This window comes from Microcebus murinus, chromosome 12 (genome assembly GCF_040939455.1).
Source record: "Microcebus murinus isolate Inina chromosome 12, M.murinus_Inina_mat1.0, whole genome shotgun sequence".
Taxonomy (NCBI): Eukaryota; Metazoa; Chordata; class Mammalia; order Primates; family Cheirogaleidae; genus Microcebus; species Microcebus murinus.
The window spans coordinates 8913987-8940154 of record NC_134115.1 but is presented as its reverse complement, the minus strand read 5'-3'; the positions used below and the strand labels follow the sequence as shown (position 1 = coordinate 8940154).

At 44.6% G+C, this 26168-nt stretch overlaps 1 protein-coding gene across 1 annotated transcript; it reads left to right on the top strand.

Moving 5' to 3' along the window:
• The first annotated feature begins 23 nt into the window (after positions 1-23).
• LOC105861583 (uncharacterized) lies at positions 24-25034 on the top strand. The gene is made up of 11 exons (XM_012747172.3): positions 24-94; positions 860-930; positions 3636-3692; positions 6544-6780; positions 6952-7071; positions 7299-7392; positions 7721-7833; positions 8701-8744; positions 17390-17635; positions 20724-20942; positions 24696-25034. The coding sequence occupies exons 1-11, from the start codon at positions 70-72 to the stop codon at positions 24970-24972; spliced, it is 1503 nt and encodes a 500-aa protein (XP_012602626.3). The 5' UTR covers positions 24-69; the 3' UTR covers positions 24973-25034.
• The last annotated feature ends 1134 nt before the right edge of the window (positions 25035-26168 follow it).

Genomic DNA, 26168 nt, shown 5'->3' with positions numbered 1-26168 from the left:
TTCTCCTGTATCCTCTCCCCTCCCCCAGTGCAACTATATGAAGTGATAAACACCACGACCACCATCTACATGGTGATGGAATACGCCAGTCATGGTAAGAGCATCTATACATTATGTATTGTTTTTTTTCTTTATTCCTTTGTAAAAGAATACAGAACCATACTTCCCATATAATTGTTAAGGTTTCATTTAACATCCAGAGTCATAATATACTAGGATGAGAGTCAAAAAAGCTGACTCTTAGCAATTCTATGGGTTGCCATTAAGTGTTTCACTATTAGCTTTGTTAACTGATAAAAGCCAAGACCCTGGATTTTTTATTGTGGGAAAATACACATCACATAAAATTTACCATTGTAACCATTCGAGTGTACAGTTCAGTGGCTTTAAGTATGTTCACATTGCTTTGCAGCCCTCACCACCATCCATCTCCAGAACTTTTTCATCTTACCAAAGCTAACCACTAACCCCTCATGTCCCCTCCCCAGCTCCTGGCAACCACCATTCTGTCTGCCTGTGTGAGTCTGGCTGCTCCAGGTGCCTCATGTAGGGACTGCAGTATTTGTCCTTTTGGGACTGGCGCATTCCACTCAGCATAAGGTCTTCAAGGTTCATCCATGTCGTGGCCTGTTTCAGAATTTCCTCCTTTCTAAGGCTTTTCTCCAGTTTAAAGATTTTAGTGGTGAACTTACTTGCCTATGGCTAAACTTAAGACCAGCTTAAACTCTACATATTTCTGTCTGACTTCATTCCTATGTTTAATAATGAGAGCATTGCTAAAAGTGACACATTATCAATTGATGGGAAAATTAATGCTCAGAGTGGGACTTCTGCTTACCTTTATTTCTCTCAATTGTAGGCGATGTATATGATTATTTACAAGAGGTGGGGAGAATGCATGAGGAAGAGGCCAGGGAGAAGTTTCGCCAGGTAGGAATCATTGCATCTTTAGTTTGTTAATTTAATAAAGTTATCATGCTTAGACCCTGAAGCAAAAAGTGTTAGCCTCCGTAAGTGCTTAGAAGGCTCACTGGGTGGCAGACATTGGCCATTCAGCTGGAAAAATCATATTAGGTGCCCTTCGTACCTAAGGTACTGTGCTAGAGAGGTCGCCATGGGTCCTATTCCTGGCTTTGTGAAGTCAACATTAATCTCACTCTTAACTTTCACTTTTGACTATTGAGCCTTAAAAATCTAGAGCTATAGATATAATATCTATGATTACATTAATTAAAGCCATTTCAATGTTTTCAGCAAGAAGAATGGCAGAATCCCAAAATTTATGAGTTTTGTCTTACATATAACCCAAGACTAAATAGAACTGAATCTGTTAATTAGTGATTTTCCTCTTTGCTTGTCTTTACGTTGCTCTTTAAGGACACAGGTTTTTTGTTTTCTTTTCTTTTCTTTTTTTTTTTTTTTTGAGATAGAGTCTCACTTTGTTGCTCAGGCTAGAGTGAGTGCCATGGCATCAGCCTAACTCACAGCAACCTCAATCTCCTGGGCTCAAGCAATCCTCCTGCCTCAGCCTCCCAAGTAGCTGGGACTACAGGCATGCGCCACCATGCCCAGCTAATTTTTTGTTTATATATTTTTAGTTGGTCAATTAATTTCTTTCTATTCTTAGTAGAGACTCTATTTTTAGTAGAGATTATTTAAAGTAGAGACTTTAGTAGGGTCTCACTCAGGCTGGTTTTGAACTCTTGACCTCGAGCAATCTGCCTGCCTTGGCCTCCCAGAGTGCTAGGATTACAGGCATGAGCATTTTAGGTTTTGTGGTCCATACAGTCTCTGTTGCAACTATGTAGCTCTCCTGTTACAGCATAGAAGCAACTGTAGACAACACTAAATGAATGAACATGACTGTATTCCAATAAAGCTTTATTTACAAAAACTGGGATGGTCCAGATGTGGCCCATATAGGCCCTGATTTGCCAACTGCTGATTGAATGGAGGAAAGGAGCAAGTGCTTTCCTGCTTTTTAATGAACTTTGTCAGCTCCTAGTTACAAGGTCCACATTGAAATGGCAGTAGGGCCTTATTTCTCTCAGAACCTTTCAATTTTGTTTTCTTCACGTATAAGTTTGTCATGACAGATAGGAAACTTAAAGTTTCGCATTTGGAAAGGTGTTTTTAGCTGATGTTCAAGGTTTCTCTTAACAGTGCCTCCTTTGATTTGCTTAGGATTCATTTCTAAGTTTCTTAACTTCTGTTTTTGCTTAAATTTAAAAGCTTAAGGCCGGGCGCTGTGGCTCACGCCTGTAATCCTAGCTCTTGGGAGGCCGAGGCGGGCGGATTGCTCAAGGTCAGGAGTTCAAAACCAGCCTGAGCAAGAGTGAGACCCCGTCTCTACTATAAATACAAAGAAATTAATTGGCCAACTGATATATATATAAAAAATTAGCCGGGCATGGTGGCGCATGCCTGTAGTCCCAGCTACCCGGGAGGCTGAGGCAGAAGGATCACTCGAGCCCAGGAGTTTGAGGTTGCTGTGAGCTAGGCTGACGCCACGGCACTCACTCTAGCCTGGGCAACAAAGTGAGACTCTGTCTCAAAAAAAAAAAAAAAAAAAAAAAAAGCTTAAGAAATCCTAATGGTACTTTGAATTAAAATCCATTGGGCTGGGCGCAGTGGTTCACGCCTGTAATCCTAGCACTCTGGGAGGCCGAGGCGGGCAGATCGCTTAAGGTCAGGAGTTCGAGACCAGCCTGAGCAAGAGCGAGACTCTGTCTCTACTAAAAATAGAAAGAAATTAATTGGCCAACTAAAAATATATAGAAAAATTAGCCAGGCATGGTGCCACATGCTTGTAGTCCCAGCTACTCGGGAGGCTGAGGCAGAAGGATCGCCTGAGCCCAGGAGTTTGAGGTTGCTGTGAGCTAGGCTGATGCCACGGCACTCTAGCCTGGGCAACAGAGTGAGAGTCTGATATATTTGTATATACTTTTCTATGTTTCCTAAAATTTCTATAATGAGCATATAAAACTTTAACATTAGAAAAAGAGACTGTTTTAAAAAGTTACCAGTAGATGTGAAATGGCAGTAAGACAATGTAGTTAACGTGCTGACCACAGGAATAATGGCAGCTCCACTAACGCACACTGTGTGCAGGAAGTGGGGTCCCTGTCAACAGTGCGCGTGGCACTCTTCCTAGCGCACCGCAGCACAACACGCACGCCTCCATTTTAAGGAAGAGGAACCTGAGCCTCAGAGGGTGAAGTAAGTCCACTAACTATGCATACTTTGGTTCTGAGTTGGTTACACAGTCGTGGGAAGGCTGCACCAGAGCCATCTGGCCCTGGGCCTGGGGGCAGCCAGGGCCCCCAGATGCAGGCGGTTGGTTGGATCCCGGCGTTACGCTCAAAAACAAGTGGAATGTCAGCAGGAAGAGTCCAAGAAGAAATTCGCAGTTAGAACTGGAGAGAACAGGAATGACAGCCTCACCTATCTCTTCTTGCCCTCACCCCTGAATTTCTCCAGATTGAAAAGTTGAAAGCACAAGAAAATTGCTTTTAGAAATCCACACACTGAGGTGCTCACTGAGCATTTTGCACGTGTGAACAGTACGAAGTTATTTCATGTTAATCACGCATCTGCAGCTGTGAGAACTGACCCTTCCGTGTCTCCTTGTCCAGGTGGTCTCGGCGGTGGATTACTGCCACAGGATGTCGGTGGTGCACAGGGATCTGAAGGTGCGTAGAGGTGTCCTAAGTGTGCGCTCTGCCCGCACGTGTTCAGTTCTCTCATCACAAGTGCGGAGCACATTAGATTTTGTCATTAAACATAATAAGGGAAAAGTCAGTCTCATAATAATTGGATCCTTTCAGTCAAGTTCTGGTAGAGCATCAGAAATAAATAAAAGTGAGGTCCATGAGAAGGATTCACATTTCAGTTAAGGTGCTGGTGGTTGTCTGTGGAGGACAGTCACCACACAGCCAAGAGATGCGGGGTCCTTCCTCCGGAGGTGCGTGGTCACGCCTGGACAGGGGCCTCGGGGCCACCTGGAGTTCTTCTCTGCTTCTCCAGGTGGCGTCGTCTCCTGTTAACAGCAGCGCCTGTGAGACTCTTTCACGGCCTCCCCCGCATGGGATGAGGTTTCCTACTCCACAGAGAAAACGGAAACAGCGGGCAGAAACCCCCCAGTCTCGGCAGAACCTGGATGTGCGGACAGCCGCACCGCGTCCCCGTCTCGGCCACAGGGAAGGCCCTCGACGGCCGCGCGTCCCGCCTCGTCCCGCTCCCTGTCGCCTCCACTCGCCCCGCTCTTCTCAGCAGCAGCGCTGCCCGCGCATGTCCACAGGTCTCTCCCCACGAGTCCTCTCCACCCTCGGCCCCTTCCAGTCACGGCCTACTCTCCAGACATTCTGCACCCGTGTCTTAGCCGGGTCCTCACCCTGCTCGCCTTACATGGCAGCGTTGACTTGCTCGTCCCTCTCCTGCCCGCCCTCGGTGGGGTCCTGTTCCTCCCTTAGCTGCAGGGGCACCTGTGTGCTGAGGACCCCCAAGTCCCTTCTTGCAGCCGGGGCTCTCCCAGGGTCCAGGGCTAGCCGACAGAAGGGTGTCTGTCTTCACCGGAGTGTCCCTCAGACACTCGGTACAGCGAGTTCAAAGCCCAAACTCTTCCTTCCTGAACATGAACCTTCACTGCTCATTCTGGTGACTGCTGTCCCTCAGGTGTCCCTCTGCTTTGCCATCCACTCAGTCACCAGGTCCTTTTACTGCTGTTCTCTAAATATCTCTTACCCTCACTCGCTTTCCTGTCTCTTAACCGTCCCAGGCCAGACGCCATCATCTCATACTTGATTATAGTGTTGGGCCGCAGAAATGTACAGCCCGTGTGGGGGAGAGACGGCCGCTCAAAAAGACTCAGAGTCCAGAGACTTGATGCAATAGCATGAGGTGGATTTCCAGCGCAGCGCAGGGGCAAACAGCTAGGGAAGCTGCCGCCCCGGCCCTTTTTTCCTTAGGATTTTTATAGGCAGAAACCACACGCAGGTGGCTAGGGATCACAGGGTGGGGGGAAGTTCCATGGGCTTTGACCTTGCACAAACATGTACCAGATGAGCTAATGTCGGGAACTTCTAATCTTCGTCAATAATTTCCAAGGACTAACGGCTGGGAAGTTACAGAGTGGCGCCAGCGAGGGGAGGGAGTAGGGTTGAGCGAGCGGAGTTTACAGAAGCAGAATGGCAGGTTAGATTTTTCTCCACAATAGCACTAGTTTCCTGCCTGTTCTCTGCTTCCAACTTTCCCTGTCTCTTCTTCTCACGTGTGTTTCCCACATTGCGCCCAGAATGGACTTTTCTAAAACTACAAGTGAGATTCTTATTTCTCTGCATAAACAACTCTTCAGGGGCTTCCCATTGCCCTTAGGATGGAAACCCAAACTAGTTGAGTGCAGCCCTTTGTGATTCAGCCCTGAGCGTCCTCCCAGCCTTCTCTGGCTGAATCTCCCTCCACACACTCCCGCTCGCCTGTGCGTTCTGGACTCTCTGCTACGCCTGAAACAGCTCTCGTCAACACGAGCGTTAGGACCAGCGGCACCTTCTGGAGCTCCGACATGGCCGCCTCTGGGAAGCAGTCCCTCCCTTCAGCGCCAGGCCCCGGCCGCTCCTCGGCTACACTTGGTCTCAGGGCAGCTGCGAGTCTTTCTGCCTCCCCCTTCTAAAGTGTGGGCTCCCGAGGGCAGGGCCCTGTCTGTCTTGTTTATTATGTGTCCAGACACTAATATAGCATCTGTTGTGTAGTAGCTACATAGTAAATACTTGTTGAAATAAATGGAAGTGGCTGTGATTTGTCTCTTGAATGGGTTTGGGATTCTTCCTTCCCCATTAATAGCCATTTTACAGCTATGTAGCAATTTTTGTAAAATGTAACTATCCACTTCAAGCAAGTACGCATTTTCTTTTTTTAAAAAGCCCTGATTATTTTTAATTTAAAAATCTGTCAAAGGGCCAGGCATGGTGGCCCATAATCCCAGCACTTGGGGAGGCACAGGCAAGAGGACTGCTTGAGGCCAGGAGTTCAAGACCAGCCTGGACAACATAGTGAAACCTATCTCTGTAAGAAACATAAAATTAAAAATTAGCCAGGCATGGTGGCACATGCATGTAGTCCCAGCTATGCAGCAGGCTGAGGCAGGAAGGTTGCTGGAGCCCAGGAGGCTGACGTTGCAGTGAGCTGTGATTGTACCATTGCACTCTAGCCTCAGTGACAGAACAAGACCCTGTCTCTACAAAACAAACAAAAAAACCTGTCAAAACCTTTCTTTATCTTGGGACAGTTATACTTAAATTAGTATATGAATTAATGATGATTATTCTAGCACTTCATGTCTGTTATTGATTGTTAATGTGATAAAATTAGGAGTTCAAATTTGTCTCCTGTATTTTTCGTCTAGAAAAATATGTTTTCTCATTTCATTAATTAGGAGATACTAACTTTATATCATTACAAAAAGCTTCTTTATGAAATGTCTAATCTTGCATAGTTCTAATTGTATTTTGGTTAAATTTTATTTCTGTTTTGATGTTTTCTCTCTAGCCGGAGAATCTCTTATTAGACACCAGGGACAATATCAAAATTACGGATTTTGGATTAAGTGCGCAATTCACGATGGGCACTCCACTTCAGACTTGTTGTGGGACTACGTTATATATGGCCCCAGAGATACTGGAAGGGAAGAAATATCACGGCCCTACTGCCGACGTTTGGAGCCTAGGGGTGGTGCTTTATGTGTTTGTGACCGGCACTGTGCCATTCACTGGGGACAGTCCCAAGGTATAGGAAGCGGTTGTATCCATGTAATATACAAAACTGGAAGGAGTTTTATAAAACTATATGGGCTTATGTTTTTAATGTTCTATCAGTTTAGGGGTTTCAGTGGGTTTTCTGTTGTTTTTTAACCTAAAGTTGACTCACTAGTTTTCTTTCCTCTCTCCTTGCCCACAGGAGCTAATAAGGAAGGTGAGAACGGGAAAATACAGCGTCCCCTCCTGTATCTCCAAAGAATGCAAGAACCTCCTGAAGGGCTTACTTGTGGTGAACCCACAGGGGAGACGCTCGCTCCAGGTAATCACATACGTGGAAATAAGTAACAACTTTGGAGAGTTTTTAGAGTAATTTTAGAACTTATCTTGGTTTGTGTGGCATACTGAACATTTGCCGGGGACATTTAAGCAGGAGTTGAGACAGTAAAAAAAATTTAAATTACTGAAATGTTGAAAATAAAGTTCTTAAATATTGCGACTATTGGAATATTTTATTTTATGCTTCTAATGAACAGTTCACCTTTTCAGAAAATTATGGATGACGAATGGGTGAACTTAGAACACACGGAGAAGTTGACACCCTACGTAGAAGAAGCTATCACCCGAGATGAAAAACGCATTGGTAATTACTCTGTGCCTACGTGCTTACGTGTGCCTGTGCTTGTATAAGTAACATATTTCTGTTTGGATTCATGCATATGCCTAAGATGTGAATAACGGAGTGTTAAGCCCACGTTCGTAATGAATCAGCTTATTTGTTCTGTCATATTTAGAAACTTAACTAAATGTAGTTTCCTACAGTAGCACCCAGTAACTCAGAAGCAAGTGCTCATTTGTGTTAGAAAATGTGTGATCTTTTAGGTCAAATAAAGAAAATTGTTTTACCCTGTAACAGAATGATTTCTTACCCAAACAAAACACATAATCTGTATTTTACCCTTCTTGTTTAGAGATTCTGCTGAGGATGGGGTATGAGGAAGAAGATATTGAGAAGTCACTCCAACAGCAACAACCGGACGAAATAAATGCCACCTATCGATTGCTAGAGGAAACATCTGATGAGGTAAGAGTGATCAGAGAGGAAGAGTTGAAATGCCCTTTATGTCAATGATCAGTTTATGTAAACTAGTTCCTTAGTTTTTATTTTTTAGATATGTATAACATATTTCATTTTATATGTATATGTATGTTTGTATGATATGTATATATGATATGTATAACATATGTGATATATCATTTTCTAAATTTACCTGAAAATACCAAATCTAACTCCTATGACCATTATAAGCCAATATTTGAACTTCAAGATAAACACCCTCAATAAGTAAACAGAACACTTAGAGTTATTTGAAAAAGCCTGGAAAGAAGAACATAGATAAGTAACCTTTTGTGACTTTTTCCAGCAGTAAAAAAAATAATTTTGCCTGAGTTTGTGGTTGTAATTTTTAAACACTGTGATTCCACATCTCTCCAAATGAACTGTTTCTGAGAGGTCTCTGTGTTATGAGAAGTTTAGTTTCCTAATAAACCATTTGGGTTTGTGTTGTGGTTTGTTGTTTTTCTCATTTTCTTTTAGCTACATGCTAATGATTCCAGTTCAAGCAGCAGTCTTCCTCTCGCTAAGGTTAGGCCGAACAGTAATCTCAACAACTTTGATTTCAGTAGTCTGTGAATTATTACTTTACTGATTATTATAAACCGCTATCATAGTCACCCTATCTTAGCTGTTTTTCATGTTCTTTTCTACCAGAAGAGAGGGCAGAGGTTGCTGTCCTTGCTCCCTTTTCTGATCTTTTGGCCATTACTATGGATGTTTTAGCATAGTTTAATTTAAGGACTGAAAACTCCTGTTTATGTAGATGAGTTTTTTTTTTTCCTCACTGTACTGTGCTTACCAAATAGTTTAAGACAAAAATGCCCTTTTTTATAGAATAACACGACACCCGGTGTCACAACAGAAGGAAGACAAAATAGGTACGTTTGCAATGAAAGAACTACAGATGATAGATACTCAGTGATTCAGAATGGAAAAAAAAAAAAAGTATAAAATTTTACCTGTTTGCAAGAAAATTTGTTTTTCACAAGATAAATGGAAGCATGTTATTTATTTCCCACTTTTAAAATCAAAATAATAACAGTAAGTATTCTCTGAAGGTAAGTTAAATTTGAGTGCTAATTTTTAGCAAGATACTAGGGTTCCAAATTCTTATCTCAGCACCATCCTCCTGGCTGGCTCGCTGAGTGTGATGATTGAAAGGATGGAGTTAAACCAGGGCGGTTTCCTAGAGGAGGCAGACAGTAGTAAGCCATGGTTCATTGTACAACAGCGAATAGGGAAATAGAGATTATTCTGTGCACATTAATAACTTGAGCAAAGGCTGGGGGTAGTGGGGGAGCAGGATGAGGACCTGAGGCAGGAGCCACAGGTAGAGAGCAAGGTAGAGACAGTGAGTGCTCAGCAGTTTGCCAAAGGCTCCAGGTGGCCACGTAGTAGCACAGTCTCTACCTTAAAAAGACACTTGAGCATCCAAGAGAAATGGAGAGTCTAAGATCTTCTGAATGTTTTTTCTGGTTGAGGGCCAAGCATACACAGAATGAACATGATTTAAAACACTAGTAGTAATCTGTCAATAAAGACAACACTATATGCGGATGACTTTCTTGAGGATATGAAATAGGAAATCAGTAGAATCGGTAAAGTAGAATTAGATAGGTTCGGAGAACCTGAGAAGTAGAGTTAGTTGGGGGGAAGGAGAGGAGAAAAGGACAAAGGTAGAGAGTAGTTAAATATGTTTTTCTGTATAAAGCCAGTGTCCTAGGCTGGCATGGATTTTCCTTCTTTGTTTGCAGAAGAGTCTCGTATCAACTAAATTCAAAGATAGAAATAAAGAGATTAAAGTCCAAGTGAGTCCTGGAGTAAAAATGTATAAAAATCAGCTTGCATCCTCCTTCTGATTTGAACAGTTTGGTCATGAAAGCAAACCAAAATTGTTTTTGTAACCAAAAAATATTTCAAATTGTTTTTGAAAACCAAAATTGTTTCCTTCTGACATTTACTTCCTGAAATTGCATTGTAAGGTTTCTGTTTCCTTAATCATAGCCTTCCATTTGTTCTCTTTGGTCAAAAGAAATGTTTGCTCACTCACTAACATGACAGCCTAAGCACAGATTCTTCTTTCCTCCTTCCTCCCTAAAACCAAACTATTTATCATTTCCCTATGTCACAGACCACTGCAGTTTGAATTGTTATGGGGAGTAAAGCTTGTTATGTAAGACTATGTTTATTATTCCGTGAACTTTAGCAATATGTACATTCCCAGTGTTCTTTTTTCTGACTCCTATATGTTTTAACATTATCTTTTTCTTTATGGCTAAAAACTATTAAGAACTTAATTGAGTATCACAACTGGGCTAGATAGTTTGCAGGAGTGATTGTGTAGTTATTTCTTATTAGTAGTTTATTCTCTGGTAGCTTTTCTTTTATTATAGTTCTGTTCTCCATCATGTCTTCTAGTTCAAAAGTGGCTTAGAAGATGTCAGTAGAAGACTTAATTAGAACTTTCTAATGCCACAAATTTCAGTCTACAGGACTAGAGAACTGTCACTTCATGCCCTTTCTTATTTTTACAAAAGCGTCTACATTGTTGAACTGCCCTACCGAGCGCCTTCTGAACTTCAGGATATGTGACTGTGAGTTGCAGAGTCAGATTCTTCCAGGTGTGCACACCAGCGCTGTCCTCTGGTGCCCGTCCTGTGTCTGTGGGTGCACACACCCCAGGCACTGCACATTATGCCTGTGCTCTTCTAATTCCCCTTTCTCACAGTTACTCATTTCACTCTTTGAAAACAGTTTTTAAGGCTTCTTTAATTTCTTTGGAGTCATTTCCTTTCTGTGCTCCCCCTGCAGACACCTCCCTTACTGAAGCTGATGCCTCCAGGTTCTGACCTGGGCCTCGCTGGTTCCCTTACCGTGAATGAGTGAAATACTTTGCTTCTGAAGGTGTGGTCTTTATCTTAGCTGAATAGAGTCTCAGTGCCAAAACGTATATGATAGTACCCATAGCTTTAATAATGTCTGGATTTTCCTTTTTTTTCTATCTGAAAAATGAATTGAAACACTGTGGAAAGTAATTGGGTTTGAAGGCTGAACTACTAGTGGTCATATTTTTACTTCCAGAGAAGGCACTCCGAGTGATAAGTTTTTGTCCTTTAAAAATAATGCTTGTAGGCCGGGCGCTGTGGCTCACGCCTGTAATCCTAGCTCTTGGGAGGCCGAGGCGGGCGGATTGCTCAAGGTCAGGAGTTCAAAACCAGCCTGAGCAAGAGCGAGACCCCGTCTCTACTATAAATAGAAAGAAATTAATTGGCCAATTGATATATATATAAAAAATTAGCCGGGCATGGTGGTGCATGCCTGTAGTCCCAGCTACTCGGGAGGCTGAGGCAGAAGGATCGCTCGAGCCCAGGAGTTTGAGGTTGCTGTGAGCTAGGCTGACGCCATGGCACTCACTCTAGCCTGGACAACAAAGGGAGACTCTGTCTCAAAAAAAAAAAAAATAAAATAATGCTTGTAGCTGTGTGTGGTGGCTCACACGTGTGAATATGGCACTTGAGAGGCCAAGGTTGGAGGATTGCTGGAGGTCAGGAATTGAAGACCAGCCTGAGAAAGAGCAAAACCCCATCTCTACCAGAAATAGAACAGTTAGCTGGGCATAGCGGTGCAGGCCTATAGTCCCAGCTACTGCGGAGGCTGAGGTGAGATGATCACATGAGCCCAGGAGTTTGAGGTTGCTGTGAGCTAGGCTGATGCCACAAAATTTTAGCTGGAACAACAGAGCAAGACCTGTCTCCGAAAAAATGATGCTTGAGTCCTCAGTTGGATGCAGTATGCCTTCTCTGAACAGATTACTTCTTAGGCAAATTATTGCTTTCTCTTCTCTCTGATCTATATATCTTACCCCTTCACTAATTAAAAATACTAGTGAGCTACAGGGTGCTATGTTAATTTCTGAAACAAGCACATAACTTCCATTTTTCAGCCTTCAATATATGTTGGACGTTTTTCTTTCATATGTGAGTGTTTATATGGAATTCTAACATGAGAAGGGTCATGGCTGATAAGAACTGTGCAAAGGTTTGAAACAAAGGCTCTACGTGCTTTAAATGAGCCATTGATGAGGTAAAACTACAGCTGATCCTTGGTCTGGGGGCAGGGTGCATAGCTTTTGGCAAGTGGTTGCTTTGACACAGGGATCTCTGAGTGGAACTGTGAGTAAGGCTCATGTTGAACCCAGGCGTGCTGAAGGTCTGCCTACTTTCTGCTGGAATCCTCGTGAGGCTGCTGCTCTACTTCTGTTATCCGTTTCCAAACATGGCCTGGTCCCAACCATCAGACTAACAGTGCACATCAACTAGGCTTAGGCTTTAGAAGGCTTGATTACATCTTGAATGGTTTGATTCTGTCCAGATGGAGTAGTTTCACAGTGAGTCTTAAACCACTGAGCACAGGCCTGACAGACAGTGCTCAATAAATTCCAGCTTTCATTCTTAATATAAACTGCTCAGACAAGAATGTGAGGAGCTTTCTTAGCTTACACTAAGTATACCTAATCTCTCAAGATAATGCTGCTGAACACCTACACAGCAGGGACGCTCCGCCCCACTTTTTCATATGCTTTTAGATATCTGCATGAGGCTGTTTAGATTCCCTTCATTTGAAGACCTCCCAAGGAAGTAACGTGATGGTGTTAGGATAAAACACAACAGGATCTTTTCAAAGAAGTTTAAAGTATTGGATATCACTGGCAAAATTTTAAAATTGTCAAGGGGCTTTATTATCTTATTCACGTATCCACTTGAGCTGCATTGAGCCACAGAGATCGAGCAGAGAAGGGCTGATGACAGTTAACACGTGTGTCTTTTGCACTGTATTTTTAAGTCTGCTTTTGCCCAGCCACTGAGTATGCTTTTAATCGGCAGCCAAAACATTTTGTATCAGAGTGGTCTGATATGGACTAGATATTCTAGCTAACAATCCACAGTGCCTGTCCTTTAGGAACTTTAATGGGTTAGAGTTTTAAGAAAGATAATCACTGCTCGATACAAAACAATTAAGAAGATTAATAAGAATGCAACTTCAATTTTAAGTAAAACATTGCTATTTCTTTAAATTAAGATTTAAATGTGGCCGGGCGAAGTGGCTCACGCCTATAATCCTAGCACTCTGGGAGGCTGAGGCGGGCGGATCACTCAAGGTCAGGAGTTGGAAACCAGCCTGAGCAAGAGCGAGACCTCGTCTCTACTATAATAGAAAGAAATTAATTGGCCAACTAATATATATATATATAAAATTAGCCGGGCATTGTGGCACATGTCTGTAGTCCCAGCTACTCGGGAGGCTGAGGCAGAAGGATTGCTTGAGCCCAGGAGATTGAGGTTGCTGTGAGCTAGGCTGATGCCATGGCGCTCACTCTAGCCTGGGCAACAAAGCGAGACTCTGTCTCAAAAAAAAAAAAAAAAAAAAAAAAAAAGATTTAAATGTAACATAGCTACTGTTTTGCTTATATAGATTGTTGTGTGCTAGACTGTGAATATAACCGTCATTTTGCACACTTTTCTCGGGGGAACACATTGTTCAAACTTCCATAACAACCAGCTTGATGAACTTTTAGAATATGCAGCCCATCATGATATTGGAGGGCTGTCTGTTGTAATTAGAATTTTTATGAGTTTGATCATACAGACTTAAAATTCAGCGGATATTTGCTGCATTTACTGTTTTCTGCATCAAGGTTGTAGGCGTACTGTAGAAGTGAGAAAAAGAACTCTCTTTTGCTAATTCCTATGTAGAACTTGTGATGAAACATGAATAATATTTCTGAAAAAATATTTGCCTTTAAAATTAGTATGCCAAAAAATTTAATAATTTGTAATAAAATGTTGATTTACATTTCCTACTTAGAAAGGTCTCTTTGATGAGGATCAGTTTTCACTGTGGGACATCTGTCCGTGCCCGCCTCGCCATGCTGGCGTGCCTCCTAGGTCTCCCTGCACCATCTGGCAGTGAGCTGCCTGGGGACAGACGGAGCAGCCTCTTGCTCCGTGGGAGGCTAAAATCCTTTCTTTCCCCAGAGTCTTTGGGACCCTTTGCACTCACAGGGAAGAAGCCACACCACTCCTCCCTCCCCTTCTCCTCCTGTTGTATTTGGTGCGTCCATTGACCCGGGCTCCTTATCGTGGCAAAAAAATGTCGGCAGTGGGCAGGGGGTACGTTTTGTTGACCCCTGCCCTGCCCTGAGAGACAGTGGAGCACAAAAGTCAGTTGTGTTTGTACCTTAACATCATGTGAACACATGCATCTGTGAGTCTGTGTGCATGTGCTGGGAACAACCCGGCATTCTTCACCTACTTGAGTCACTGAGGACTCTGTTTCAGGTGGCAGAAAACCCCAGTCCAAACAGGCCAACGTGAAAACGGCATCAGTTAGGTCATACAACTAAAAAAGTCCAGGCCTAGAGTTGGGGTCCATCTACGAGTTCTGCCTCCTGTGTGGTAGTTCCACCGCTGAGCTCTGCATGTTTACACCTGTTATATTCGAGATTCACAAGGCCGCAGGACAGAGAGACAGAGTCACCGAGGCTGTAATTATCAAAAGAAGTTTTGTCTAGCTCGAGCTAGGGTCCAAGCCCCCAGAGTGCCAGCGCAGTGGCCTCTTCTCCGGGCAGGGACCCTTCTTTGTGTGTTAGTCCCCTTTTTATAACTCAGTTGTTTACACACTGGTCATGCATCCGCCCCCACAGTGATTCTTACTTCATCCTGCCCCTGATAGGCTCTAACCTGTTCTGGGTCCTAGCTGAGAGACTCCGGTTTCCGCATTCTTTGTCTTTTTCCTCTGCATCCCATAATGTACTCATAATGCCTTGCAGTTAGCAAACAAGCAGTAAACAGAAACTGGAAGGTGTCCATTGTCTTTATAGCCCAGTATCTTACACACCCAGCATCTTCCTGCACACGGCTCTGCTGGAACCGGAGCCCGCGCTTGTCGCCATGGTCTGTGTGTGCTGGCTCTGGGCTTCTCTGAACCTGTTGCTGGCCCAGGTCGCTGGGAAAAGTCTGGGGTGGAGTCAACTTCTGCAGCCGGGGGACCTAGAGTTGCTTTCCCTACAGCAATATTTAAGGATTGTTGCCACAGGAAAAGAATGGATACTGCGTGGCAATCAAAGGAAACTGAAGGTGTTTGTTTCCAGTCCTTCTCTGACTCTATGGAGCCATTCTCCAGGCAGAGGGCAGAATTCTCAAACAGAAATGCAGGGCCAAGCAGCTCTTCCTGAGCAATTTATTTCAAAGACATGTCTCCCTCATGCTGGGGCTATCGGAATCCCTGTGGCTACATTATTAACTGATCTGTTCTATCAGGAGAACATTTACTGAGCACCTGCTCTGTCAGGCTTTCTGCCGACACTGGTGGCACGTTGACAAGACTATAGCTGTGCTTTGGCAGGGAGCTCCAGGAAGGAAGTGTCCCTACAATACAATGTGGCATGTGTGAACTAGAATCACAGCTAGAAGTGATTTCACTCTCATTGGGAGGGTGCATCAAGGAAGACTTCATGGAGGAAATCACCTCTGGATGAATTTTGAAGAGTGGAAAGACACCAGCCCTTTAGCCATAGAAGCAGCCTCAGCAAGTGTTTTCTGACCTGGTGCTTTACCAAGGGACCACACATCACCAGGAGGGCCAGAAAGTCAAGTTTCTGGAGCCATCATGGAAGGCAAAGCCTGGTGAGATGGCAGAGATTAGACTGCAGGGGCCCAGGATGTGTGACTTACATGCCAGGGTGGGGAGTCTGAACTTGATCCTGAAGACTCAGGATGCTCTAGAAGGTTGTGAGCAGATGAGTGACAAAGTCCAGTTAATATTTTAGGAAGTCCTGGGCAGTTGAGTTGGATAGACTGGAGGTGGGGGCAGAGGCAGGGAGCCCCGTGAAGATGAGATCTGAGGCTCTGCTCTGAGACCCTGGCAGTACAAGTGGAGAGGACGGGCCAGCTGAAGGCTGTCAGGAAGCTGACACCAACAAGATGTCATGGCTGGTCTGGACAGGGGAAGTGAGGGAAAGGAAGAACCTGCTCCCTTCCAGGTGTCAGTCCTTTGAAAGGATTTCTGCAGAAAGACACTAAAAGGATAAGATCAGAATTCTGAATCTCTGCTTATCCTTAAGTGAAAGAAACTACACCCTTGGAATTCCAAGGACATGATGGCTGAGCTGGAATTGAGGAATACTGTCCTGGTGAGACTCCTGTGGGTAGTTGTGTCCAGTAGCTGTCTGTGCCAGGTGGAACTGCAGACTTCCAGCCACTGTCACTCTTTCTGTGTCTGTAAACAGTTCAATTTTTTTCTATCAAGTTTTTTCTTTTTGAAAAACAAAACAAAACAAAAAGGCTCTGTTCATTCTGACTATTCTAAAAGCTCTGACTATTCTTTTTTTTTTTTTTTTTTGAGACAGAGTCTTCCTCTGTTGTGCCCAGGCTAGAGTGCCATGGCATCAGCCTAGCTCACAGCAACTTTAAACTGCTGGGCTCAAGTGATCCTCTTGCCGCAGCCTCCCGAGTAGCTGGGACCATAGGCATGTGCCACCATGCCTGGCTAATTTTTTTCTCTATATATTTTTTAGTTGTCCAGCTAATTTATTTCTATTTTTAGTAGAGACAGGGTCTCACTCTTACTCAAGCTGGTCTCGAACTCCTGACCTCAAACTCCTGAACTCCTGCCTTAGCCTCCCAGAATGCTAGGATTACAGGCATGAGCCATCGTGCCTGGCCTCTGACTATTCTTTATAAAGGATAAAGGAGTCTTTATAAAGGATTCTTTGTAAATTTCCTTTGGCTAAGAAGATTCTAAACTATATTGTGAAAACAACATAGAGTACTGCGTGAAATAATGATTAGTATCTATACCCATAACTTTATTATAACAGTTCATTTAAACGATGTCAGTGTGTTTTGGGAAACTGTTGAGAGCACAGTATGCTCATGTCATATGTTCACTTTACCACTTAGACTTGAACTGAGACATCTTTTAAAATAAGCATGATTTTACGCATAGCCTTATGTGAGAGGGACACCATCCCTCTTACATATATAAAGGCTGTAAGAAGTTCCTCCCCTTTTCCTACTTGCTTTCAGCACGTGGAATTTTATATTCATACCATTTGTGTGCTTCACAAACTTTTCAGTTGCCTGTTCATCAGGTATGGTTGATGAACCATTTCTTCATTTCTGTCCTATCGGCACGGTTCCCTGTGTGTAAGCAGTTTGATAGGAAAGCAAAGGGGAAAAGCTAGAGCTAGCCATTCTCTGTCCTAGAATTTCCTGGCATTAACCTGGTTCTTAAAAATATATATGTACTATACCCTTAAACTCCTAGAGGCTTTGTCTCATTATATCCTATTCTTCTGCTACCCTTTACCTTATCTTACCTATTACTCCTAAGTTCTGTGAAATACCCCTTGGATCTGGATTGATTATAACTGATTTGCACCACTGCATATCAGTGGTATATTGTGACTGTGAATTTTCATATGCTGTGTTTGTAAGAGTCTCTAATTTTCTGATCTCTGCAGCACGGTTTCTACTCCAGCCCCACCAGCAGCAGAAAACATACCTAACATCGTGGCAGAAAACATTCCTAACACCATGGCCACTGCACCTCAACTCAGCTCTCAACACCCAGCGAGTTGGCACGGGTTCACTCTGCACCAACAAGAGGAGCAAACCCCACTGTTTCCTGACTGCCCTGCCATCAGGAGCCTTTCCCTTGGAGGGAAACCTCCAAGTGGTTTCCTGAAATCGATGACAAAATTGAGGAGGTAAGTGTCAAGTGATGGTAGTTGTTTTAAGGTAAACATATTGAGCATAAAGAGAATTGTTAGTACTCTCTGTTGCAGGTGGCAGAAAATCCAGTCCAAACAGGCTTAAATAAAAAAGTCATCTGTTAGGTCATGCAACTAAAAACGTCCAGGCCTAGAGTCAGGGTTCATTTCCCAGTTCAGCCTCCTCTTTGGTGGTTCCACGACTGAGCTCAGCACCGTCAACCCGACCTCTTCCTGCACACGGCTCTGCTCAGGCCCAAGCCTGGGCTTGTCTCCTTGATCTTGTGTGCCGGCTCTGGGCATCTCTGAACCTGTCGGTGGCCAGGGTCGCTGGGAAAGTCTGGGGTGGAGTGAACATCACCTGCGGCCCAGAGAACATAGAGCTGCTTCCCCTAAAGTAAAATGTAAGGATTGCTGCCTCAGGAAAAGAATGGACTCTGAGTGGCAAGCGAAGGAAACGACAGCCTTTGTTCCCAGTCCTTCTCTGACTATACAGAGCCATTCTCCAGGGCAGAGGGCAGAATCCTCAAACAAAAATGCAGGGCCAGGCAGCTCTTCTTGAGCAGTTTATTTTAAAGCCCCGTGGGGATGATCAGAATCCCACTGGCTAGTTGCTTAACTAGTCTGTTCTGTTAGGAGGACATTTCCTGAGCCCCTGCTTTGTCAGGCTTTCTGCTGACACTGGGGCACAGTGACAAGATGATAGCTGTCTTTGAGGGATCTCCAGGAAGGAAGCGTCACTACGGTACAGTGTGGCGTGCATGAACTGAATCCACAGCAACAAGTGATTGCACTCTCATTGGGGGATGCATGCGGGAAGACTTCATGGAGGAGGTGACCTCTGCTTGAATCTGGAAGAGTGAATGGAAGATGCCAGCCCTTCAGGCATAGGACAACACAGGTCCTGCAAGTGTTTTCTGACCTGGTGCTTTACCAAGGGACTGCACATCATCAGGAGGGCCAGCAAGTCCAGTTGCAGGAAAAATGATGGAAGGCAAAGCCTGGAGAGATGGTAGGGGTCCAAGGATGTGTGACTTGCACGTCAGGCAGAGGAGTCTGAACTCGATCCTCAAGACTCAGCATGCTGCAGAAAGGTGGGAGCAGATGAGTGACAAAGTCCAGTTAATTTTTCAGGGAGTTCTGGGCGGTTGAGTGGATAGACTGGAGGTGGGGGTAGAGGCGGGAGCCCAGTGAAGGTGAGGCCTGAGGCTCTGCTGAGACCCAGTAGAAGAGGAGAGGACGGGCCAGCTGAAAGGCTGTTCAGAAGCCGACACCAACAAGAATTATGCTTGGTCTGCATACGGGAAGTGAGACAAAGAAGAGCCTGCTGGTTTCCAAGATCCAATCTTTTGGAAGGATTTTGGTGAAAGACACTGGAAAAATAGGATCAGAATTCTGAATCCCTGCTTATCCTTGAAGGAAAGAAACCACGCCTTTGGAATTCTAAGGGCACCATGACTGAGCTGGATGGAATTCAGGAATAATGTGGTCCTGGGGAGACTCCTGCGGGTGGTCTAGTCCAGCAGCTGTCTGTGCAGTGGGACTGCAGACTTCCAGCCTCTCTGTCACTTTCTGTGTCTATAAACAGTTAAATTTTTCTAATTAGTTTTTCCTTCCTGAAAAAAAAGGGGATCTCTTGACTCCTTAGGCATTTTGACTATTCTCTTAAAGTATAAAGGAGTCTACATAAAGGATTCTTTATAACTGGTCTTTGGGTAAGAAGATTCTAAACTATATAGTTAAAAACAACATAGGATACTCTGTTATTTAACCACTAGTTTCTATACCCATAACCTTATTATAATAGTTCATTTAAAACATGTCTGTGTGTTTTGGAAACAGTTTGAGAGCACAGTGTGCTCACGTTATACACTCACTTTGCCACTTAGTCTTGAACTGGGACATCTCTCAGAATAGGCTTCACTTTATGCAAAGCTTGGAGGACACCACCCCCCTCCCATAAACAAATATTCCGTCATGTAAGCTGCTATTTTGTTTCGTTCAAGGTAATAAACTTTTAAGATGACTGTTTGGGAAAAAGCAGCTACCGGTTAGCAATTGCTCCCGAATCTGCAAAGCAAGTTTAGGAGAGTGTTATTCTTTGAAAAACATGAGCTGGTTTGGGGAGGCAGGTGTGTGCGTTACACAGCAGGTTGCTCTGCGGTTTCCGCCTCTGCCGGAACCCAAACCCCCTCCCAGCCTAACAGAAATGTTCACTCATGCAGCTAGCCCTGCCTCAGTTTATACCACACCTTCTACCTGTTGGCCGAGACACTGGCTGTTGATGTCCACGGCAACCTCTGGGCACCCCAACATCACGTTCCCTCCACTAGGCAGTGAAGGAGACACTGCAAGGCTGCGTGAGGACAAGTGCACGTTCCTTGTGAAACGGACATGTGCCCACTGCTGCTTCATTTTGTGCTGCGCATTATATAGTCCAAGCTTTGTTACAGTCGCCCACAGAGTGTCCTTCCTCACTGTGATCTTACTTTAAGCACCTCCTGTCTCGTGGTGTCCTTGGTCACCTGTTTGTGTCTGTGTGCCTTTGCATACTGCAAAGGGAGTAAGACATTCCTGCCCTTCCCCACGTTGCTTTCAGCATCTGGCATTTTGTATTTATACCATTTGTGTGCTTCCAAAACGTCTTAGTGGCCTGTTCATCAAGTATGCTTGCGTGTTCTTTATTTCTTTCATATTGGCACAGTTCCCTTTGTGTAACTAATTTGAAAGGGAAGCAAAGGGGAAAAGTTTCAATCAGCCATTCTCTGTCCTAGAATTTCCCTGCATTAACCTTGTCCTTTATATATATATATATATATATATATATATATATATATATATATATATATACTGTTCCCTTAAAGTCTAGGAGGCTTTGTGTCATTATATACTGTTCTGTTGCTACCCTTTCCCATTTAACTTACCTATTACTCCTAAGTTCTGTGAAATACCCCTTGGATGTGGATTGATTATACCTGATTTTCTCCACTGTGCGTAAAAAGTATATTGTGATTGTAGTTTTTATATGTCATGTCTGTAAGAGTCTCTAATTTTCTGATCTCTGCATCACTGTTCCAAATCCAAGATCTCCAGCTCCTTCCGAAAAGGTTCACACTGCTGTGGCCACCCCAGGTGGCCCTGATGTCCCTAGCGACCTTGATCTCAACACCACTTTCCATGGTCAGCAAGGGGAGCAACCAAACCACAGCCCTCCTGCCTCTCCCAACCTGCTTCACGCAACACCATCACCCCCGACCCAGAGCCCAGGATTTTTCCGTAAATTGCTGGGAAGGTTCAGAAAGAGGTAAGTGTCAGGTGATGCTAGTTTTGGAGTGAACATAAAGAGCTTAAGGAAAATGTTTTTTGCTGTTGCTGTTGCATGAAGCCACTGCCAGATATTTTTCATTCTGCTTTAAGCTCATGTTTTTCTGGTTTATATATATATATATCTAACTTTATATGTTAAAACCATTAAAATAGAAATTACAGACCTCAGTCTTTTATCTGTGCGCAGGGCAGGGTCACTGCAGTTTAGCAGAACTTTAGTTCTGGTGCAAGCGAAGGACTGGTGCCCACAGCAGCCAGCAGGGCGGGCTCTGCCTCCATCCCAGCATCTGTGGACATAAGGAGAGGGACGTGTTTCTTTGCTCGCTTCATAGTCATTAATGAGCACTAAGTTTCTTAAAGTCAAAACCTTGAAATTGTTCTCCAAGTTATCTTGAGAGCAGGATAACTTACTTCAAAGGTATAGTTTTCAAGATAAAACCCCTGGTTTATTCTCAAAAGCTAAATAATATCATCTTAGGACATCCAGGGCATAAGAAAGAAAAAATAATATCAAGTTATGTATAAAATGCTTCATGTGTTATTTAGTTAGGCTGCCATTGGTGGCCTTGGAAACTCTAAGGGGTCCTCGAAGGTAATTCTGACTTCATTTCCATCATCTAATAGACATGATGCAAACAGAAATATTGGTTGCTTCCAGAGGGAAAAGAAGGATACCACTTTCAAGGGTAACCAAATAGCGAAAGGCATCTTTATCCAGGAACAAGTCCCAGAAACCCAAGAGCCCTGCAGTTTCATGACTACCCTGAAGGCATTCTTTGAAATGAAGGCTGGCGTGGGTTAGTCTGTCTGAGGTTTCCTGCAGGCTTGCTTGGTGGGGCCCTTTTGTCTGTCACCTGTGTCTTAGGACAGCACAGGAGTGCTCTCAGGTCTGCAACAATCAGAGGTCCCCTCCTCTGTTTGTCTGTGCTCCCCATGGTCTGTTAGCACCCTGCTCAGTGTCACACTCTTGCCATTATTAACTTGTAAGCCAAGTGTCACTTTTCAGTCTCCTTACCTTCTCCAGATTAATCATCTATGACTTAGGCGAGTCACATGAAATAGTGTCATCTGTTTATGGTTAGGGTATCAAATGGTAGACACGGGAGGACTCCCGATATCCATTAGCATTAACTGGAGGTCAGGCGAGTCAGAAGGTTTCAGTCACCTTGTTCTCTCCTCAGCCCCATCCCCTTTACTAGGACCCGCCATTCGAGGTCGGCAGAACAGAATGGTCTAAAGGGCCTTGCTGATTTGGGGGCTGGGTTTGTGTGGTGAGAGAGACAGTGAGTTCAATCCAGAAAGTCTGTTGACCCCCTGCAATAAATCCTTCCTCTCAGGGTCACCCATGGCCTGTCCCAGTCCTCCTTGTCCCCTGGCTCCTTCCCCAGGAAATAGGGCTAAAATGAAATCTGCCTCTGAAACTTGGGTGGTGGAAGGTGGAGCCAGGTACCACTGAGGTGGCTGTTCCCTTCCTCCCCTGCTGAATATCGACAGGCGTTTCCCCTCTGAGCCCAAGCACAGAGGAGTGTCCAGGTTTGCCTCAGTTCAGAAAGGCAGCTTTGTGTCCGTGCACTTTGTCCCATAATGGGCTCTTTAAGTAAAACCTTGCACGTCATTAAAATCTTTGAGTTTATTAAACTTTCTCCTCTGTGCTCCATTTTTGGTCATCTTAAGACTATCATTGATAAAAAATCAGCTGTTATTATTTGAATGCTTACTACATGCTAAGGTAGAGAGATGTCTATAGATATTTAGATGCACTCATACTCACTTATTTGTAATATATACACACATTTTTTATGTAAAATAACTATATTGATAATATAGTACAATATGCATACATACACTTAGTACCTCTCCACAGTCCACCCTGTGGAGTAGATATTCCCAATTTCCTAGAAGACACTGAAGATGAGGTTCAGAGAGGTGAAGGAACATGTTTGTTGTCCTACAGCAAAGGTGTCAGGCAGAGGCAGGTCTGTGACCAGAGGAGGCCCTTCAAGCCACTACACGTGTGGTCCCTTGGAAAACTCAGTGAAGGTGCAGGCATGGATCCTTTTCTCTTACTTCCTAATTACATTTATTTCACATATTTAAATTGAAATGGGAGACAGAGGTTTCTTGTTAAAATAGTCTGGGTGGTTAGCCAGGTGCAGTGCCTCCTGCCTGTAATCCCAGCACTTTGGGAGGCCAAGGTAGGACAGTTGCTTGAGGCCAGGAGTTTGAGACCAGGCTGAGCAAGAGTGAGACCCCATCTCTACCAAAAGTAGAAAAATTAGCCAGGTGTGGTGGCACATGCCTGTAGTCCCTGCTATTCAGGGGGCTCAGGCAGAAGGCTCAGGAGTTTGAAGTTGCAGTGAGTGATGATGCTACGCACTCCAGCTGGGGCAAAGGAGCAAGAGTCAAACAAAAAGGCTGAGTCTTCAATTAGAAGTTTGCCTTCCAGCACAGATCAGTTCTTTAGCAGATTATTGCTTTCTTCTCTCCTACCTATATATTATATTCATTCACTCTCCTTGAATCTGGAAGAGTGAATGGAAGATGCCAGCCCTTCAGGCATAGAGAACAGGTCCTGCAAGTGTTTTCCGACCTGGTGCTTTACCAAGGCATCGCATGTCATCAGGAAGACCAGAAAGTCAGGTTCCTGGAGGAATGACAGAAGGCAAGGGCTGGAGAAATGGCAGGGTCCAGACTGCAGATGCCCAAGTATGACTGCAGGCTAAGGTTAGGAGTCTGAACTTGATCCTGAAGACTCAGTGTGCTGTAGACAGGTTATGAGCAGATGAGCTGCAAGGTCCTGTTTATATTTTAGGATGTTCTTGGCAGTTGAGTGGATAGGCTGGAGGTGGGGGCAGAGGCAGGGAGCCCCATGAAGATGAGGCCTGAGGCTCCGCACTGAGACCCTGGCAGTAGTAGTGGAGAGGACGGGCCAGCTGAAAGGTGGTTAGAAAGGTGGCACCAACAAGAGACACTGGCTGTTGATGTCCACGGCAACCTCTGGGCACCCCAACATCGCGTTCCCTCCACTAGGCAGTGAAGGAGACACTGCAAGGCTGCGTGAGGACAAGTGCACGTTCCTTGTGAAACGGACATGTGCCCACTGCTGCTTCATTTTGTGCTGCGCATTATATAGTCCAAGCTTTGTTACAGTTGCCCACAGAGTGTCCTTCCTCACTGTGATCTTACTTTAAGCACCTTCTGTCTCGTGGTGTCCTTGGTCACCTGTTTGTGTCTGTGTGCCTTTGCATACTGCAAAGGGAGTAAGACATTCCTGCCCTTCCCCACGTTGCTTTCAGCATCTGGAATTTTGTATTTATACCATTTGTGTGCTTCCAAAACGTCTTAGTGGCCTGTTCATCAAGTATGCCTGTGTGTCCTTTATTTCTTTCATATTGGCACAGTTCCCTGTGTCTAATTAATTTGAGAGGGAAGCAAAGGAGAAAAGTTTCAGTCAGCCATTCTCTGTCCTAGAATTTCCCTGCATTAACCTTGTCCTTAAAAATATATATGTACTGTTCCCTTAAACTCTAGGAGGCTTTGTGTCATTATATACTGTTCTGTTGCTACCCTTTCCCACTTAACTTACCTATTACTCCTAAGTCCTGTGAAATACCCCTTGGATCTGGATTGATTATACCTGATTTTCTCCGCTGTGTGTGACAGATATATTGTGGTTGTGAATTTTTCTATTCCATGTTTGTGAGAGTCTTTTATTTCCTGATCTCCACAGGACTTTCCCTCAGGAGGGAAGACGAGCCCTGTCAGCCAGGATTCCCAGCGGAAGCCCCCCGGGTGAAGTCCCCCTCGCTGAGGGCACGTCCAGTGACACTTCGGCACTCGGGCAGCCGCAGGACCTGCAACCTGCCCCACCTGACTGCCCCCCTGCCTCTCCCGTCCCATCCCGCCACTCTGTCCCTGCGTCCCCACCAGTGCGGGCGAGAAGGTCCCTGTTCTCCCGCTTCTGCTGCTGCGTGGCAGCTGATGGAACTTCACGAAACGCTTGTTAAAGAATGTGCAACTTTCAGATGCGTGTGTCAAAGAAATTAACAATTTATAAAGAAAATATCAATTTACCTTTCTTACTTGGAAAAGTCAACTTTATTGAGGGTCAGATTTTCGCCGATCCTCTGTGCACGCTCCTGTGCCTCGCAGGTGTCACCTGCACCATCTGGCCCGTCCAGATGCACAGGGACCGGCGAGCAGCCTCTTGCTCTGTGGGTAACGTCCTTTCCGTCTCCGCAGTCCTTGGGACCATTTCTGTTCACAGGGAAGGAACCAAACCATTCCCGCCTCCACTTCTCACCCTGTTTTCCTGGTGCATCCATTCAACGTAGCTCTTTATTTGGGCAAAACAATGTCAGCAGCTGGGCAGGGGGATAGATTTTGTTGTCCCCTGACCTTCCCTGAAAGATAATAGAGCACAAAAGACAGTTGTCATCTGTGCCTTAAATTATATGTTCACGTATATGCATGTCTCTATGCACGTACTGGGATCAACCCGGCATGTCTTTAACTACTGCAATCTGTTAGGATTCTGTGTTGCAGGTGGCAGAAAATCCAGTCCAAACAGGCTTAAAAGAAAAAGTGCATCAGTTAGCTCATACAACTAAAAAACCCTGGCCTGGGGTTAGGGTCCATCTCGTAGTTCTGCCTCCTCTGTGTGAGTTCCACATCCAAGCTCAGCATGGGCGGACTTGACTTCTTCCTGCACACGGCTCTGCTCAAGCCCAAGCCCAAGCCCAGGCTTGTCTCCTTGATCTGTGTGTGCTGGCTCTGGGCATCTCCCAACCTGTCGGTGGCCAGAGTCGCTGGGAAAAGTCTGGGGTGGAGTCAGCTTCATCTGTAGCCCAGGGACCTAGAGTTGCTTTCCCTAAAGTAAAGTTTAAGGATTGCTACCTCAGGAAAAGAATGGACACTGAGTGACAAAGTAAGAAACCCGAAGGCCTTTGTTCCCAGTCCTTCTCTGACTATACAGAGCCATTCTCCAAGGCAAAGGGCAGAATCCTCAAACAAAAATGCAGGGCCAGGCAGCTCTTCTTGAGCATTTTATTTGAAAGACTTTGTCTCATGTTGGGCTGTCAGAATCCCAGTGGCTGGTTGATCATTAATCTGTTCCAGTAGGAGAACACTCCCTGAGCATCTGCTTCCTCAGGCTTTCTGCTGACGCTGGGGCACAGTGACAAGATGATAGCTGTGCTTTCAG